At 38.8% G+C, this 15,830-nt stretch overlaps 2 protein-coding genes across 2 annotated transcripts in view; both read right to left on the bottom strand.

Annotated features, from left to right (window-relative positions):
* LOC136426875 (uncharacterized) overlaps nucleotides 1-11,459 on the bottom strand; it is an 18,626-nt gene extending 7,167 nt beyond the window's left edge. The window contains exons 1-6 of the mRNA XM_066415595.1: nucleotides 11,432-11,459; nucleotides 11,266-11,379; nucleotides 10,902-10,910; nucleotides 10,586-10,699; nucleotides 10,038-10,179; nucleotides 9,338-9,474 (exon numbers count right to left, since the gene is read on the bottom strand). Of these exons, the coding sequence (XP_066271692.1) occupies nucleotides 9,338-9,474; nucleotides 10,038-10,179; nucleotides 10,586-10,699; nucleotides 10,902-10,910; nucleotides 11,266-11,379; nucleotides 11,432-11,459 (544 nt within the window). The remainder of the gene's footprint in view (nucleotides 1-9,337; nucleotides 9,475-10,037; nucleotides 10,180-10,585; nucleotides 10,700-10,901; nucleotides 10,911-11,265; nucleotides 11,380-11,431) is intronic.
* LOC136426873 (sushi, nidogen and EGF-like domain-containing protein 1) lies at nucleotides 9,422-15,830 on the bottom strand (the record flags this gene model as incomplete). Its single annotated transcript, XM_066415594.1, has 13 exons — nucleotides 9,422-9,474; nucleotides 10,038-10,179; nucleotides 10,586-10,699; nucleotides 11,266-11,379; nucleotides 11,918-12,034; nucleotides 12,374-12,573; nucleotides 12,821-12,933; nucleotides 13,302-13,449; nucleotides 13,825-13,962; nucleotides 14,260-14,431; nucleotides 14,861-14,976; nucleotides 15,182-15,342; nucleotides 15,758-15,830. Coding segments are annotated over 9 exons (1,128 nt in total), but the record flags the coding sequence as incomplete, so codon positions are not given.

The following is a 15,830-nucleotide window of genomic DNA, read 5'->3' as shown; positions in this document are numbered from 1 at the left end:
TAAATTCATAAATTCGTAAATGCATAAATTCAATAATTCAAAAATTCATTGATTCATTGATTCATTAATTCATTAATTCGTGAATTCAATTTATAAATTTATAATTTATATGCACAGTCACGCGAGTCAAGTTAACGAATTTCTGAATTTCTGAATTCATGAATTTATGAATATCATGAATATCATATGATGCCTTACGTCATCGCCTTGAATGATATAATTATATTATGATATAATGATATTATGATATAATGATATAATGATATTATGATATTATGATATTATGATATTATGATATCATGATATTATGATATTATAATATTATGATATGATATTATGATATCATGATATTGTGATATTGTGATATTGTGATATTGTGATATTGTGATATCATGATATCATGATATCATGATATTATGATATGAGCTTGAGGTGTGTTGCCAATTATTATCACAAGTCTGTCGCCAGCATAACTCAAGAAGCTTTTGATGGATCTGTATGATATCTAGTGGATGGGTAGGGTTTACAGAAAGGAAGGTCAAGTTCGATAATGGGCCTTCTAGCGGGTACAACAGAGCTTCAAAATTTGGAGGCATATTTTCTGAAAGTGCTATGGTCATGATTTTTGTGTGGCTCATGCCACAAATTTGGGCTTGTGGGTGTTTTTGTTTTGACATTCGGACATGAATAACTTGAGAAGGGGTCTACAGATCGTCGTGATATTTGGTATTTACAGAGCTCAGATGGTGCTTTACATAATCAACTAGAGTTCCATACTGATGACTGACTGATGTATTTAGGAGTGTTTCTCATCAATCATAAATCATACCAGTTCACCCAAATAACAGAAGTTGTCCAAAGTATGAGCTTATCAAAGAAGGTTATGCCTTTATCATTTTCTATTTTATGAAATTCCGGAATATCTTCCGGATAATCTGGAAATTCCGGATTATCCGGATATTCCGGATTATCCTGATTATCCGGAAATTCCGGATTATCGGGATATTCCGGATTATCCGGATATTCCGGAAATTCCGGATCCGGATCCGGATATTCCGGATATTCCGGATATTCCGGATTATTCCGGATATTCCGGATATTCTGGATTATGCGGATATTCCGGATATTCCGGATTATCCGGATATTCCGGATATTCCGGATATTCCGGATTATCCGGATATTCCGGATATTCCGGATTCGGATTATCCGGATATTCCGGATATTCCGGATATTCCGGATATTCCGGATATTCCGGAAATTCCGGATATTCCGGATATTCCGGATATTCCGGATTATCCGGATATTCCTGATATTCCGGATATTCCCGATTATCCGGATATTCCGGATATTCCGGAAATTCCGGATATTCCGGATTATCCGGATATTCCGGAAATTCCGGATATTCCGGAAATTCCGGATATTCCGGAAATTCCGGATATTCCGGAAATTTAGGAAATTCCGGGAATTCCGGAAATTCCAAATCTTTCGGAAATTCCAAATCTTCCAAGTTAATGTACAGAAAATTTATGAATGTTCATAAAATTCGTGAACGTTCATGAATATTTTTAAATATGTTATCAATTCATCAATGTTTTATAGATATGCGTCTCAGCATAGATAAATATTCATAGAAAATTTACATAAACATTGAAGAATATTCATAGACGTTTAGAAATATTGATGATTATTGGTTGTAGATTCTGCCTCTTTATTATGGAGAAGTCTAGGTAATATCGCCTTTTATCTGGTGTTGATAAATCTACTTGAAAGAGCCCTAGCTATTTACCATATTTATCGAACGTTAGTTCTGAAAAGTATTTTAGTTGATTCACGTGTTACTTGTGATAACACGTGTGAATGAGCTCCAGAACACACCTCAAGCTCATTCAATTTATCACTAGTTGACATCTATTAATATTTCTCTCATCTTCAGTTACATATGTCACATGTTTGAGAGTCCTATTATGGAATTTGGCGGATGTATAAACTTTCCTCATTAATTACGCAAACAAGATACTGATTTGCATAATAAGTATCTAATCATGTACATCATCACTCAAGCTAGCTACTTGCCAAAAATCATGACCATCCATCAGGCCCTTCATGAGTTATTCTATTTCAAAGTCTGAAGCAAAACCTGTTCCTGCAGTTCCAAAAAAGCCGCTAGGGGTCCAAAACCTACACCACTTACTCTCTGTCCAAAGAGCTATCTACCACTCAAAAATCAGGACCATGGGGTAGCATGTCCAGAATACGAGATATCAAAAATTTATAATTTATATGCACAGTCACGCGAGTCAAGTTAACGAATTTCTGAATTTCTGAATTCATGAATTTATGAATATCATGAATATCATATGATGCCTTACGTCATCGCCTTGAATGATATAATTATATTATGATATAATAATATAATGATATAATGATATAATGATATTATGACATAATGATATCATGATATCATGATATTATGATATGATAATATTATGATATGATATTATGATATTATGATATTGTGATATTGTGATATTGTGATATTGTGATATTGTGATATTGTGATATTGTGATATCATGATATCATGATATTATGATATGAGCTTGAGGTGTGTTGCCAATTATTATCACAAGTCTGTCGCCAGCATAACTCAAGAAGCTGTTGATGGATCTGTATGATATCTAGTGGATGGGTAGGGTTTACAGAAAGGAAGGTCAAGTTCGATAATGGGCCTTCTAGCGGGTACAACAGAGCTTCAAAATTTGGAGGCATATTTTCTGAAAGTGCTATGGTCATGATTTTTGTGTGGCTCATGCCACAAATTTGGGCTTGTGGGTGTTTTTGTTTTGACATTCGGACATGAATAACTTGAGAAGGGGTCTACAGATCGTCGTGATATTTGGTATTTACAGAGCTCAGATGGTGCTTTACATAATCAACTAGAGTTCCATACTGATGACTGACTGATGTATTTAGGAGTGTTTCTCATCAATCATAAATCATACCAGTTCACCCAAATAACAGAAGTTGTCCAAAGTATGAGCTTATCAAAGAAGGTTATGCCTTTATCATTTTCCATTTTATGAAATTCCGGAATATCTTCCGGATAATCTCGAAATTCCGGATTATCCGGATATTCCGGATTATCCTGATTATCCGGAAATTCCGGGTTATCCGGATATTCCGGATTATCCGGATATTCCGCAAATTCCGGATTATCCGGATAATCCGGATATTCAGGATAATCCGGATATTCCGGATATTCCGGATATTCCGGATTGTCCGGATATTCCGGATATTCCGGATATTCCGGATTATTCCGGATATTCCGGATATTCCGGATTATCCGGATATTCCGGATATTCCGGATTATCCGGATATTCCGGATTTTCCGGATATTCCGGATATTCCGGATTCGGATTATCCGGATATTCCGGATATTCCGGATTATTCGGATATTCCGGATATTCCGGATATTCCGGATATTCCGGATATTCCGGATATTCCGGATATTCCGGATTCGGATTATCCGGATATTCCGGATATTCCGGATTATTCGGATATTCCGGATATTCCGGATATTCCGGATATTCCGGATATTCCGGATATTCCGGAAATTCCGGATATTCCGGATATTCCGGATATTCTGGATTATCCGGATATTCCGGATATTCCGGATTATCCGGATATTCCGGATATTCCGGATATTCCCGATTATCCGGATATTCCGGATATTCCGGAAATTCCGGATATTCCGGATTATCCGGATATTCCGGAAATTCCGGATATTCCGGAAATTCCGGATATTCCGGAAATTTAGGAAATTCCGGGAATTCCAAATCTTTCGGAAATTCCAAATCTTCCAAGTTAATGAACAGAAAATTGATGAATGTTCATAAAATTCGTGAACGTTCATGAATATTTTTAAATATGTTATCAATTCATCAATGTTTTATAGATATGCGTCTCAGCATAGATAAATATTCATAGAAAATTTACATAAACATTGAAGAATATTTATAGACGTTTAGAAATATTGATGATTATTGGTTGTGGATTCTGCCTCTTTATTATGGAGAAGTCTAGGTAATATCGCCTTTTATCTGGTGTTGATAAATCTACTTGAAAGAGCCCTAGCTATTTACCATATTTATCGAACGTTAGTTCTGAAAAGTATTTTAGTTGATTCACGTGTTACTTGTGATAACACGTGTGAATGAGCTCCAGAACACACCTCAAGCTCATTCAATTTATCACTAGTTGACATCTATTAATATTTCTCTCATCTTCAGTTACATATGTCACATGTTTGAGAGTCCTATTATGGAATTTGGCGGATGTATAAACTTTCCTCATTAATTACGCAAACAAGATACTGATTTGCATAATAAGTATCTAATCATGTACATCATCACTCAAGCTAGCTACTTGCCAAAAATCATGACCATCCATCAGGCCCTTCATGAGTTATTCTATTTCAAAGTCTGAAGCAAAACCTGTTCCTGCAGTTCCAAAAAAGCCGCTAGGGGTCCAAAACCTACACCACTTACTCTCTGTCCAAAGAGCTATCTACCACTCAAAAATCAGGACCATGGGGTAGCATGTCCAGAATACGAGATATCAAAAATTTATAATTTATATGCACAGTCACGCGAGTCAAGTTAACGAATTTCTGAATTTCTGAATTCATGAATTTATGAATATCATGAATATCATATGATGCCTTACGTCATCGCCTTGAATGATATAATTATATTATGATATAATGATATAATGATATAATGATATAATGATATTATGATATTATGATATAATGATATCATGATATTATGATATTATAATATTATGATATGATATTATGATATTATGATATTGTGATATTGTGATATTGTGATATTGTGATATCATGATATCATGATATTATGATATGAGCTTGAGGTGTGTTGCCAATTATTATCACAAGTCTGTCGCCAGCATAACTCAAGAAGCTGTTGATGGATCTGTATGATATCTAGTGGATGGGTAGGGTTTACAGAAAGGAAGGTCAAGTTCGATAATGGGCCTTCTAGCGGGTACAACAGAGCTTCAAAATTTGGAGGCATATTTTCTGAAAGTGCTATGGTCATGATTTTTGTGTGGCTCATGCCACAAATTTGGGCTTGTGGGTGTTTTTGTTTTGACATTCGGACATGAATAACTTGAGAAGGGGTCGACAGATCGTCGTGATATTTGGTATTTACAGAGCTCAGATGGTGCTTTACATAATCAACAAGAGTTCTACGACCTCATACCTTCGCGAAATGATTTTGACCTTTATGACTGACGTATTAGGAGTGTTTTTCATCAATCAAAAATCATACCAGTTGATCCTCCTCACCCAAATAACATAAGTTGTCCAAACCTCCTTGTTATGATTATGAGCTTAACAAAGAAGGTTATGCTAACATTTTTCATCAATAATGCAAATAAGCTCCTTATTAGCATAATTTGATTCAATGGTGTTCACATTCACACAACTTCTAAATGCAACAAGTATGAAATTGCCGTTATTTACTAGTATGGAATGATAGTAGTTTCTCATGAATTATGCAAATTAGGCCTACATTTGCATAATTTCTATCTATTGACATTCCTCTCTTCCTCAGTTACAAATGTCACATATTTGAATAGTCATATCATGGAACACAGCAGGTTTTTAAAATTGCCTCATTAATTATAATCTGATTTGCATAATTATCATCCAATCATACAAAGCATCACATAAGCTATCTACATACCAAAAATCATGACCATCCATCAAGCCCATCTCGAGTTATATTATTTTGTCATTGATTATGTAAATGAGGTTCTCATTTGCATAGCTGATATCTATTAATATTTCTCTCTTCCTCAGTTACATATGTCACATGTTTGCGAGTCCTATCATGGAAATTGATGAATGTATAAACTTTCCTCATTAATTATGCAAATTAGTTACTGATTTGCATAATAAGTATCCAATCATGTACATCATCGCTCAAGCTATGTACATGCAAAAAATCATGACCTTCCATCAAGCCCTTCTTGAGTTATTCCCTTTCAAAGTCTGAAGCAAAACCTACCCCTGCAGTTCCAAAAAAGTTGCTAGGGGGCCCAAGCCTATACCACTTACTCTCTGCCCAACGAGCTATCTACCACTTAAAAATCAGTTCCATAGCATGTCCACAACACGAGATATCATAACATGAAGTTCCGCTGCAGTACCGTAACAAGCCGATAGGGGGCCCAAAATCTAATCATTTTCAGGTTTCATCGAGACCTACCAACATACCAAATACCAAGACAATCCTTCCAAGAATTCTCGACTTATCGTGTTCACTAACAGACACACAGACATGCTCGGTATTCCCATGCTGTGGCACTGCATTAATGACTGTTCTTACTCATATAAGGCCGTGTATATCCAACTTTGGTGAAAATTTGTATGTTTCAGTCTTTTAATTGGTGTAAGGAGATATCTTTGTGGTTTGGTTTCACATGCTCCGAGTGGACTCTTCCAGGCTGGGAGTAGGTCAAAGTTGACGATTGTTTTCGTCTGTCAGCTGTTACGAGAGAACGAGCTGGTCAACTGTCTATTTTCTTTGCATGATTCTAAAGTAGACAGATGTGGCTTTCTGGTGCATAAGAATTTTTGGGGCTTGCAATTAAGGTGAATCCTTTTCTGAGCCCTTGTTTTAGTGCTTTAAAGCATTACTGCATGGGCAAGCCTATCTCTTGTATCTGCCCTACAGCTGGCTGATAGCCAATTTGTCCCTGGCAGCTGCAGTACATGTAACTGACGGTTTCCTGCCTGCCTCATGACCCCTCATGACCCCTCATGACCAACTTTGCCCCCAATCTACCCGTATCAATATCCCCGTCGCAACCAGAACGCATAGTAAAGCATACAATTGAACACATTTTTACACTTTTCTCGTTAATTATGCAAAACACTTCGCCCAAAATCTAATCATCTTGAGATTTGCCACATACACACCGACACACCAACTACGACAACAAACCATCCAGGCGTTCTCGACTTATTCTGTTCACTAACAGACACACAGACAAGCACCGTCGCATAACCTTCTCGACGAAACCATTCGTCGCGAAGGTAACTAGAGTTCCATACTGATGACTGACTGATGTATTTAGGAGTGTTTCTCATCAATCATAAATCATACCAGTTCACCCAAATAACAGAAGTTGTCCAAAGTATGAGCTTATCAAAGAAGGTTATGCCTTTATCATTTTCCATTTTATGAAATTCCGGAATATCTTCCGGATAATCTGGAAATTCCGGATTATCCGGATATTCCGGATTATCCTGATTATCCGGATTATCCTGATTATCCGGAAATTCCGGGTTATCCGGATATTCTGGATTATCCGGATATTCCGCAAATTCCGGATTATCCGGATAATCCGGATATTCCGGATAATCCGGATATTCCGGATAATCCGGATATTCCGGATTATCCGGATATTCCGGATATTCCGGATATTCCGGATTATCCGGATTATCCGGATATTCCGGATATTCCGGATTATTCGGATATTCCGGATATTCCGGATTATTCGGATATTCCGGATATTCCGGATATTCCGGATATTCCGGATATTCCGGATATTCCGTCGGTACTGCAGCGGGCTTTGTTTTGATGTGTATTTCTTGTGGACAAGATAACTCGAAAAGCTGTTGATGGTTCTGCATGATATTTAGTGGATGGGTAGGGTTTACAAAAAGGAAGGTCAAGTTCGATAATGGGCATTCTAGCGGGTACCTAAGGTACTGCAGCTGAGCTTCAAAATTTGAGGGCATGTTTTCTACAAGTGTTATGGTCATGATTTTTGTGTGGTAGATAGTTCATGTTATAGGAAGTAAGTTGTTAAAGTTTGGGCCCCCTAGCGTCTTGTTTGTAACTGCAGTGGGTGTTTTTGTTTTGACCTTCGGACAGGAATAACTTGAGAAGGGGTCGACAGATCGTCGTGACGTTTGGCATTCAGATAGCTCAGATGGTGCTTTACATAATAAACGACTAATTATGCGAATCAGGATATAATTGGCATAATTAGTAAGGAAAGTTTTATGCATTTCATATTGGGACTCTTAAACATGTGACGGTTTCCACGAAAACAGGTCTTACAAACAGATGGCCTGGGAAAGTAGGCCAAATAAACAAATAGAGCACAGCACTGCTCTCCAAGCAGAGGTGTGGGTCCGGCTGTTTTTTCACATGTTTGTCCAAAGCACGTTGGCGACATAACAAAAAGGGGACGAAATAGAAAGCCCGACAAAACACCTAAAAACACATCAAAAACACGGCTCTGCTTGGAAAGTACATTGCTCCAAAGCTGCACCACTGCTAGGTACGGTAAAGTCACATTTACTATGTCTTTCAAAATGTGTATGACATGGAATAAAGATTTATTCTATCCTTATTCATATATATTGACTGAACCATTTCATTGTCACATTCAACTTACGACACTGCAATTTCAAACCTTTGAGGGCCCATAATTTCAACATACTGTACTCATTTTTTTTCATGACCAGTTTTAACATATATCAGCAGACAAGACACTTACATTGTACACTAGTCCTGTACCAGCAAATGATTCTTAACCCTATCCCCCCCCCCCTCAAAACTTACAAACAGCACATGGTGTATGATCAAATTTTCAGGGGGTGATATCAAAGCATGTAAATATGAATTACTATCCATAATAAGCCTTGATTATTTGGCGAAGATAATGTGTTCGAGGAACTCTAGTTTATTTATTGGAAGTGTAACAAGACACTACAGGTCTCTCAGGCAGCATGGCTGATTTCGAGAGCCAACATTTACATGGACAAAACACAGATGTATAGATAAAAAATTGCACTTAACTAACTTTAAAGTTATAATACAGATTAACTTAACATTAAAATTAGTCATACAACTCAGTTACACATCATTATGTTGTGTTATTATGTTGTTATGGTGATGTTTAATTGTTAACTACTGTAATGTCTGTAAATGTTGAAACATTTGCAGTGGGTTAATGGTCATGTTTTTTGGGGAGACCTCTTCACCGCAAAAATGGTGATTCTGTCTGCTGCCTGCCTTCCACTACATTTTCTTCCTACTGTGAAGTCAAATCACTGCAAACTTATATACAGACTGAGTTACAGTATTCACTTGATATTGTTTTATCAAGGTGCAATCTTATGATTATTACATGCAATTCAGAGAATTAGTCTTCAAGAAGCTTTCGAGCAAGGAATTTTGTTCCAGGTTTAATATAGAAACAGCAGAGAGCACCATCATGGAGGTTACATACCATGCTGGCAGGCTGGCCCACCAAAGCCCTCAGAACAGGTGCACTCGTCCGGCCCAGAGCAACTCCCTCCATTCTCACAGGGGGTGGAGCACACATATGTGATGTCACAGCCCTCCACGTCCTTAGGCCACTCACACCTAGGAGGTGTCAGAAGAAATCAGAGATGATGATTTGGAGAGTGTTCAAAAGAGTAAAGGACCGGTTTTTCAGCACCATGGACAGATGAATGCAGTACCAGAGTATGAATGACTTTCTTTCAGTTGAATTCATATTGTATTTTGAAAACCGATTTAAACAAAACAACGGAAGGATGGGAATTACTGCCACATACATGTATATATAGTGAGCGATAAAGGATAAATCATAAGCCAAGTTACCTCAATGGAGATAGTTCAGTTTCTGCATAGTAACACTACTATGCCAGATTCTTAATTATACAAATAGTATTGATGATTTAAATGCTATGCAGAAAAAACCTTTTCAAATGAAATTACATAAACCTACATTGTAGGCTAGACAAGTACCGGTAACAGTTAACAACAACACATCATTTCTTAGCAGATACTTCCATATCCAACTCATAGGTGCTCATAGGCATTAGCATGTCTGAATTTCATTTTTCTCTTAACTCCCAAAACATGCACCTTGACTACAATTTTTCCTTACAGCTTGGGAAATTTGACAGTTCAAATATACTCACTTCATGGTAGCCTCACTGAACACGGTGTACTGTGGGGCACAAAGCTGCAGGACGTAGTCAGGAAACCCGTCCAAACACTCGTAGTATGTCTTGCAGTCATCTGGGTTCTGATACTTGGAAAATGCACGGCCCTCACAAGTGACTGGAAATTAACACCAAAAGGTCATTTTCCAACCGTTACAGTTAGACTAATGAACGAAGAGAGCTCCTCAGAAAATTTCTTCATGTTCTTTTGGGGTTTCACTGCATGCAATATTTCCCAATGTATTCATCAACATAGGATATTTATGACTTATATAAACAGACAGACTACAGTAAATGCCTTTAAGTTTGCATGGTTTTCATTTTACGATAAGGGGAAAATGGAGTGTTCTTGGTAGTTTCAAGTTTGCGGCAGCGCTATAGTCATACTGCCACAGTATTGGACAAAAATGTTTGCAGTGGTTTTAAGTTTGCTCTGAAATGGTCACCGCAAAAACAGCGAACATAAAGCCACCGCCAACATTTCTGCATTTACAGTACTCTCTGTTTCAAATAGAATGACTCACAGTTTTGGCATTCAGTTCCCTTCCAGCCAGTGGGACAGGTACAGGTGTACAGGTTGATGCCATCGGTGCAGGTCCCTCCATTTTTACACGGAGTGCTGGCACACTCGTCAATGTCTGAAACACAAATGACTCGTAAGAAACTACTCGTGTAAAGCTGTTATCTGTGTTAAACATTGATTGTCTTTACTGCTTACCAATTTCCTAACCGATTACCAGCAATATAAAGCATTCCAGACATTTTTTGCAAAATTTTCTCTGTAACAATTATGTAAATAATGTAACAGTATACTTCTAGATTTTAGGATAGGAATCTTACTGATGAAGGCTGCAGTAAAAATAACAAAACATCAAAACATTTGGTGAAACTTCTTTGTTGTGCTAGAGCCCAGTTTATGCTTGGGTCACATTTCCCAGCCGGGACCTGGTCGGGCTGTTTGCGGAAACGAAAAATTACACTGGTTCCCACAGTTCCCACGTTATATCAATAGATATGCACAAGCTATGCTCTTGAATGATTTTTGGTACGTTTTGTGTTTTTTGTTGTCTTTTATATCATACTTTTTGTTTCCAAACACTGCCCGGTCGGGCCCCGGATTGAAAATGTGACCCAAGCATTAGCAGTTACCTGTGGTAACATGTGAGGTGTCATACAATATATTTCATGAAGTATTCTAACTTACTTATCTGGCAGGTGGTCCCCTCCCATCCAGGCTGACATGAGCAGGTGAACCTGCCTCCACTACTGGAGCACACCCCTCCATTCTCACATGGTCCACTCTGACATGGATCAGCGGCTGATTAGGAGAGATTAGAAACATTAATGTTAAAAAGTTAAAATCCTCCCACACCATAAGGTGTATAGGGTGGTGCCCATCTCTGTTTCATAGCCCTCGGCCACACTGTGGTGCAATCACTGCAGCAGGGGGCTAGTCCACTGCATGGCAGTGGAGTGTGTTAACTTCTATACTGTTTCATAAGTATGTACCATTTTTATTAAGTCTTTGGTACGACTCAATGCCCCTCTTGTCCAGAGGTGTCCTACCCTGGAGTTGAACTCGGGCCTTCTGGTTCCAAGTAATCAGAACCAGATGTGGTAAGTAACAGAAGTGCAGACCACTACACCACAGGGAAATATTAATGAGACCAAAGAAATTTCATTCCCCCTAAATATATATCCAGTGTGAAGAGCTAGGCAAAGGGCAGTACCACGAGAAAATAAGTCAGTTCATCTTTCAAACAGATAAGCAACACAGTTCTTCCCAATCATCCAGCTCATGACACTGAACAGTTGCTTCTTGCTTAATAGATAGGAGAGTTTTGATGGAAGCTCACTATTGACATCACAACTCTTCCCTTCATACGGATGGCGACAGAGGCAGACAAAGTCATCCACTTGATCTAGACAGGTCCCTCCATTCTGACAAGGATTGGGCCTGCAGTCATCAAGATCTGCAGAAAACATGAAAAAAATAAGTACAATTTTGCTATTCGTCTGTTGATAATAAACTAAATTTTTAATCAATGTTTAACCTTTCATACTCTATACTTGCATCAGTGTCATTATAAGGTTGGTGCCATGTGGCTTTTGTAGAGTAAGTAGTTAGTATTCAGTTCCAGTTCTTGATTTAACAAGAAAAGTTTTCTATCTAACAGTATAGATTTATGTCACATTTCTACTGTTTTCATTATCAATTGTACAAGGTGACTTTGAATCATATACCTGCTGTCAAACAGATTTCTGAGTGAACTACATGTAACGTTAGGCATGACTGAGCAGTATGTACCAACCTCTGCACTGGACCCCTGGCAGCATCGCTGGCATGTGTGCAGGTGTTGGTCACGTCAGACAGCAGAGGACAGGTAGAAATGGAGTCCTCATTTCCGGCGCAGTTCACGTTGTTCAGCCAAATGGTTCCACTTCCCTGACCGTAGTGGGCGGAGCCATAGGCTGCTACAGCACCGCCGTGGCCAATCTCACGGCACACCACCTACGGAGGAACATAACGTAAGAGTTTGATTGTTCGCAGATGATGGTTACTTTAGAAAACCTTGATTCAGACATGATGCAAGTCCAACAGAAGCTGATGAAGAGTTATCTACAGAATCTGATAAAATTATGTATTCTGATTCATTTTATGCATTAAACAAGATATGTTAGTAGTCCTGTCATTTTAGTTTTGTCGTGTGAATGTATCACTGTGTGTATAATCCAAGTAACAACAAATGACTAAAAACCTGGGCCTCCTGAATTCCCCAGTTGCCATCACAGATGGTCCCCCAGACTCCTCCTCGGTTGATCTCGACTCGACCCTCGAACTCAGAATTTCCTCCAACCAGCCTCACAGTACCTGGGCAACAGATCATCAGCTTTTAATCATCACAACTTATGCACTTTGTTTCTGCTACCTTCTCACAAAGCATTTTACAAGAAGCCTCATTCACTACACAATTAGTTTTACTCTGTTTTCAGTACTCTTTCTGCTTCAAGACAGCAGACAAGATTTTCTGAACCCTTTCCCTCTCCCTATATTTGCTTGTGATGAACGATATTGGTTGCATGACTTTCTCCTCAACCTGTGTCTTCTTGATCGAAATGTCAAGGTAGTTTTTTAGATTCATGAAAATAAAAATGGTTGTCATCACCAATGACGATTGTTGAATCAACATGTATGCGACTGGCCACAAAAACTGCTGCAACGTGTGTTGATGAACATACCAAGGGGGATGATGGTGAATGGGTCAATCCTGAACATGAAGGTGCCGGGCTGACCGACGTTGGTCCTGGTTTCTATCTGGACAATATCCGCAGACCGTGAGCCAGGGACAGTGTAGTAGTTAGTCCCGTCTCCGGCATTGAAACCAGCCTGTTGAAAGGTCAGTGTAAAGTCAGAACTTATTGAGGCAGATCTACCAACACTTGCATCTCATCCAGCTTTAACATGTAATATCATGCAAATTTGGAGGGTGAAATCATTGGAAATCAAAGCATATACTATCCATTAATATCATAAAACTTTGGTGGTTCCAAAATTTCCGGGTTCATTGTGTTGGCAAAATAGACTAATGGGGGATGGCAGACCTAGATGCAGAGACAAGTCAAGATGTTGCAGGAGAATTCAACCTAAAATAGCTATTAATGGGCACTTTTTAAGGGTCCATAATCACATCTATTCTTTCCACTTTTTCTCAGTTTAGTAATTCTTCAAAAGTGTCTCAAAATGCATGTAGTGGTAGTGTACCTGTGCAGGGATTCCACCCAGCCCAGTCTCCCGATCCCCTTCACTGGCAGTTCCTGTGGTCCACAGGATGTCACCGTAGTTGAAGATGGCGAAGGAGTAGGTTCCATCTGTTGCCAGCACAGCCTGGAACGACTGGCGCTGTGGAAAAAGAGAATTTTCAAAGCATTATACCATTGATGAAATTTGTGACGTTAACACTGAAGTGAAAAGTTCAACAATCTAATAAAAAGCTGTTCAACACGCTTTTTTCCTACCTCAGATGTTAAACAGCAATGCTGCTCATTTTACAAATTTGTGGGTGGATATTTATTGAAGAAGAGTGTCATTTCAGTTGAAGCTCTAAATTGGCATCACCAGAAACTCTGATATAAGGACGTTGACCCCTGACTAACATTATGTAGATATCAGACAATACCATCACTTCAACAGACTTACATTGGTGCTTGGGCTGCCCCCGTAGTAGGTCACATCATAGTAGGTCGTGACCAGAACCCAGGTGGCTCGGAAACTGGGGATGTCTGGGTAGTTTGCCAAGATATCCCCGGACACTCGTGTGATCAGAGACTGATCTGAGGTGGTCTGTCTCCAGTATACCTCACCTGCATACCTAATATGATTATTTAACAATCTTAAGAACACAAGATACATAGGCCAGTTCAATAATTAAGTGCACAGTTCAGTGAGAAATACAACGTCTTAAGCTGAATTAAGAAGAACCAGACACTGCGTATTACACGAAAAACAAGGAAGGACTACGGGAAATCAAAATAGGATACCTACAGCTTACGGAAGAAAACATGCAGGCCCTCTTGTATGACTTCTGAATCACAAAATCATGCCAAATCATGATATATTACTGCTATAGGGTGCCTAAAGTAACTGAGAAAAAAAAAGAATGGTGCAGTGATCTAGTATGTGTGCGGTCTATAAGATTGGACTCAAGTCATGAGGTAGAATTTCAAAAGTAAACAAAATTACACATACATCAGAAACAATGACAGCATGCTGCACAATGTGAGATCTAAATCACATGTACCTGTTGTCAACGTCGCCCCAGAATACAGCCACAGTGGGGAAGGACTGAATCGGGAAGGGGGAAGGGGTGAACTGGGAAACTTGGCCTCGGAAGGACACCAAGCCATTGTTGTTCACCTGTGTAACATAATGGTAGGACACAACAATCAACATCAGAGAGAGGAATATAGCTAGTATGATCTATGGAAATGAATGACATTCCATAGTTTTTAAAGATATGAAATTGACACCAGTATTGGAAGTTTTTTCAAACTACCTCAATACCTTATTATTAAAAGAGTATAACCCTTATCAAGATGACAAACGTTAAGGTTAAATTTACCCAGAAGTTGCGGTATACAGAGCCAAAGTAGCGGAAACCAGCAGAGAGAGACACAGACAGTTCACTGGAGCCACCATCGTCTATTTTTGGGTTGGCCGTGTCACCAGCAGATGGACCGAACGGGTAGAAACTTGAGGTGTGCCCAGCTCTCAAGAGTTTGCCTGACATAAATCACAGACATGACATACATCTACCATTTATTATTTCATGATTAGATGAATACTCCCTCAAAAGGTATCTCCAGGTCGGATTCTTGTTGAAGCAAATTCAGTCTTAGCATGCGCTTAAAGGAAAACATTGATGCCCTCTTAGTTTAAGCCACACCGCTGCTAATACATTCAAACCTGTAAATAGTGATCACTCAAGGAACTTGAAGAAAATTGTCACAGAAGATAGGTGGACTAACAGACAAGGTTTTAAAAAAAAATTATCTAAGGGACCAACAAAAAGGAGACACAGTGGCCAGGTGGCCTCTATGCAGAGGCAGTTACTACAGCTTTGAATGTGTTACATTTGATACAATTTTTTCTGTACAATTTTAACAAATCATGCACAAAAAGATAGAAAGTAGCTTACCATAGCCGTTCCCTGCAGCTGAGCCGAGTAACAGGACTGCCAGCAAGGCCAAAGAGCAGCTCTGAAATGTGAT

Source organism: Branchiostoma lanceolatum, chromosome 2 (genome assembly GCF_035083965.1).
Source record: "Branchiostoma lanceolatum isolate klBraLanc5 chromosome 2, klBraLanc5.hap2, whole genome shotgun sequence".
In the NCBI taxonomy this organism is placed as follows: Eukaryota; Metazoa; Chordata; class Leptocardii; order Amphioxiformes; family Branchiostomatidae; genus Branchiostoma; species Branchiostoma lanceolatum.
The sequence above is the reverse complement of the archived record's forward strand: the minus strand, read 5'-3'. Positions and strand labels throughout refer to the sequence as shown.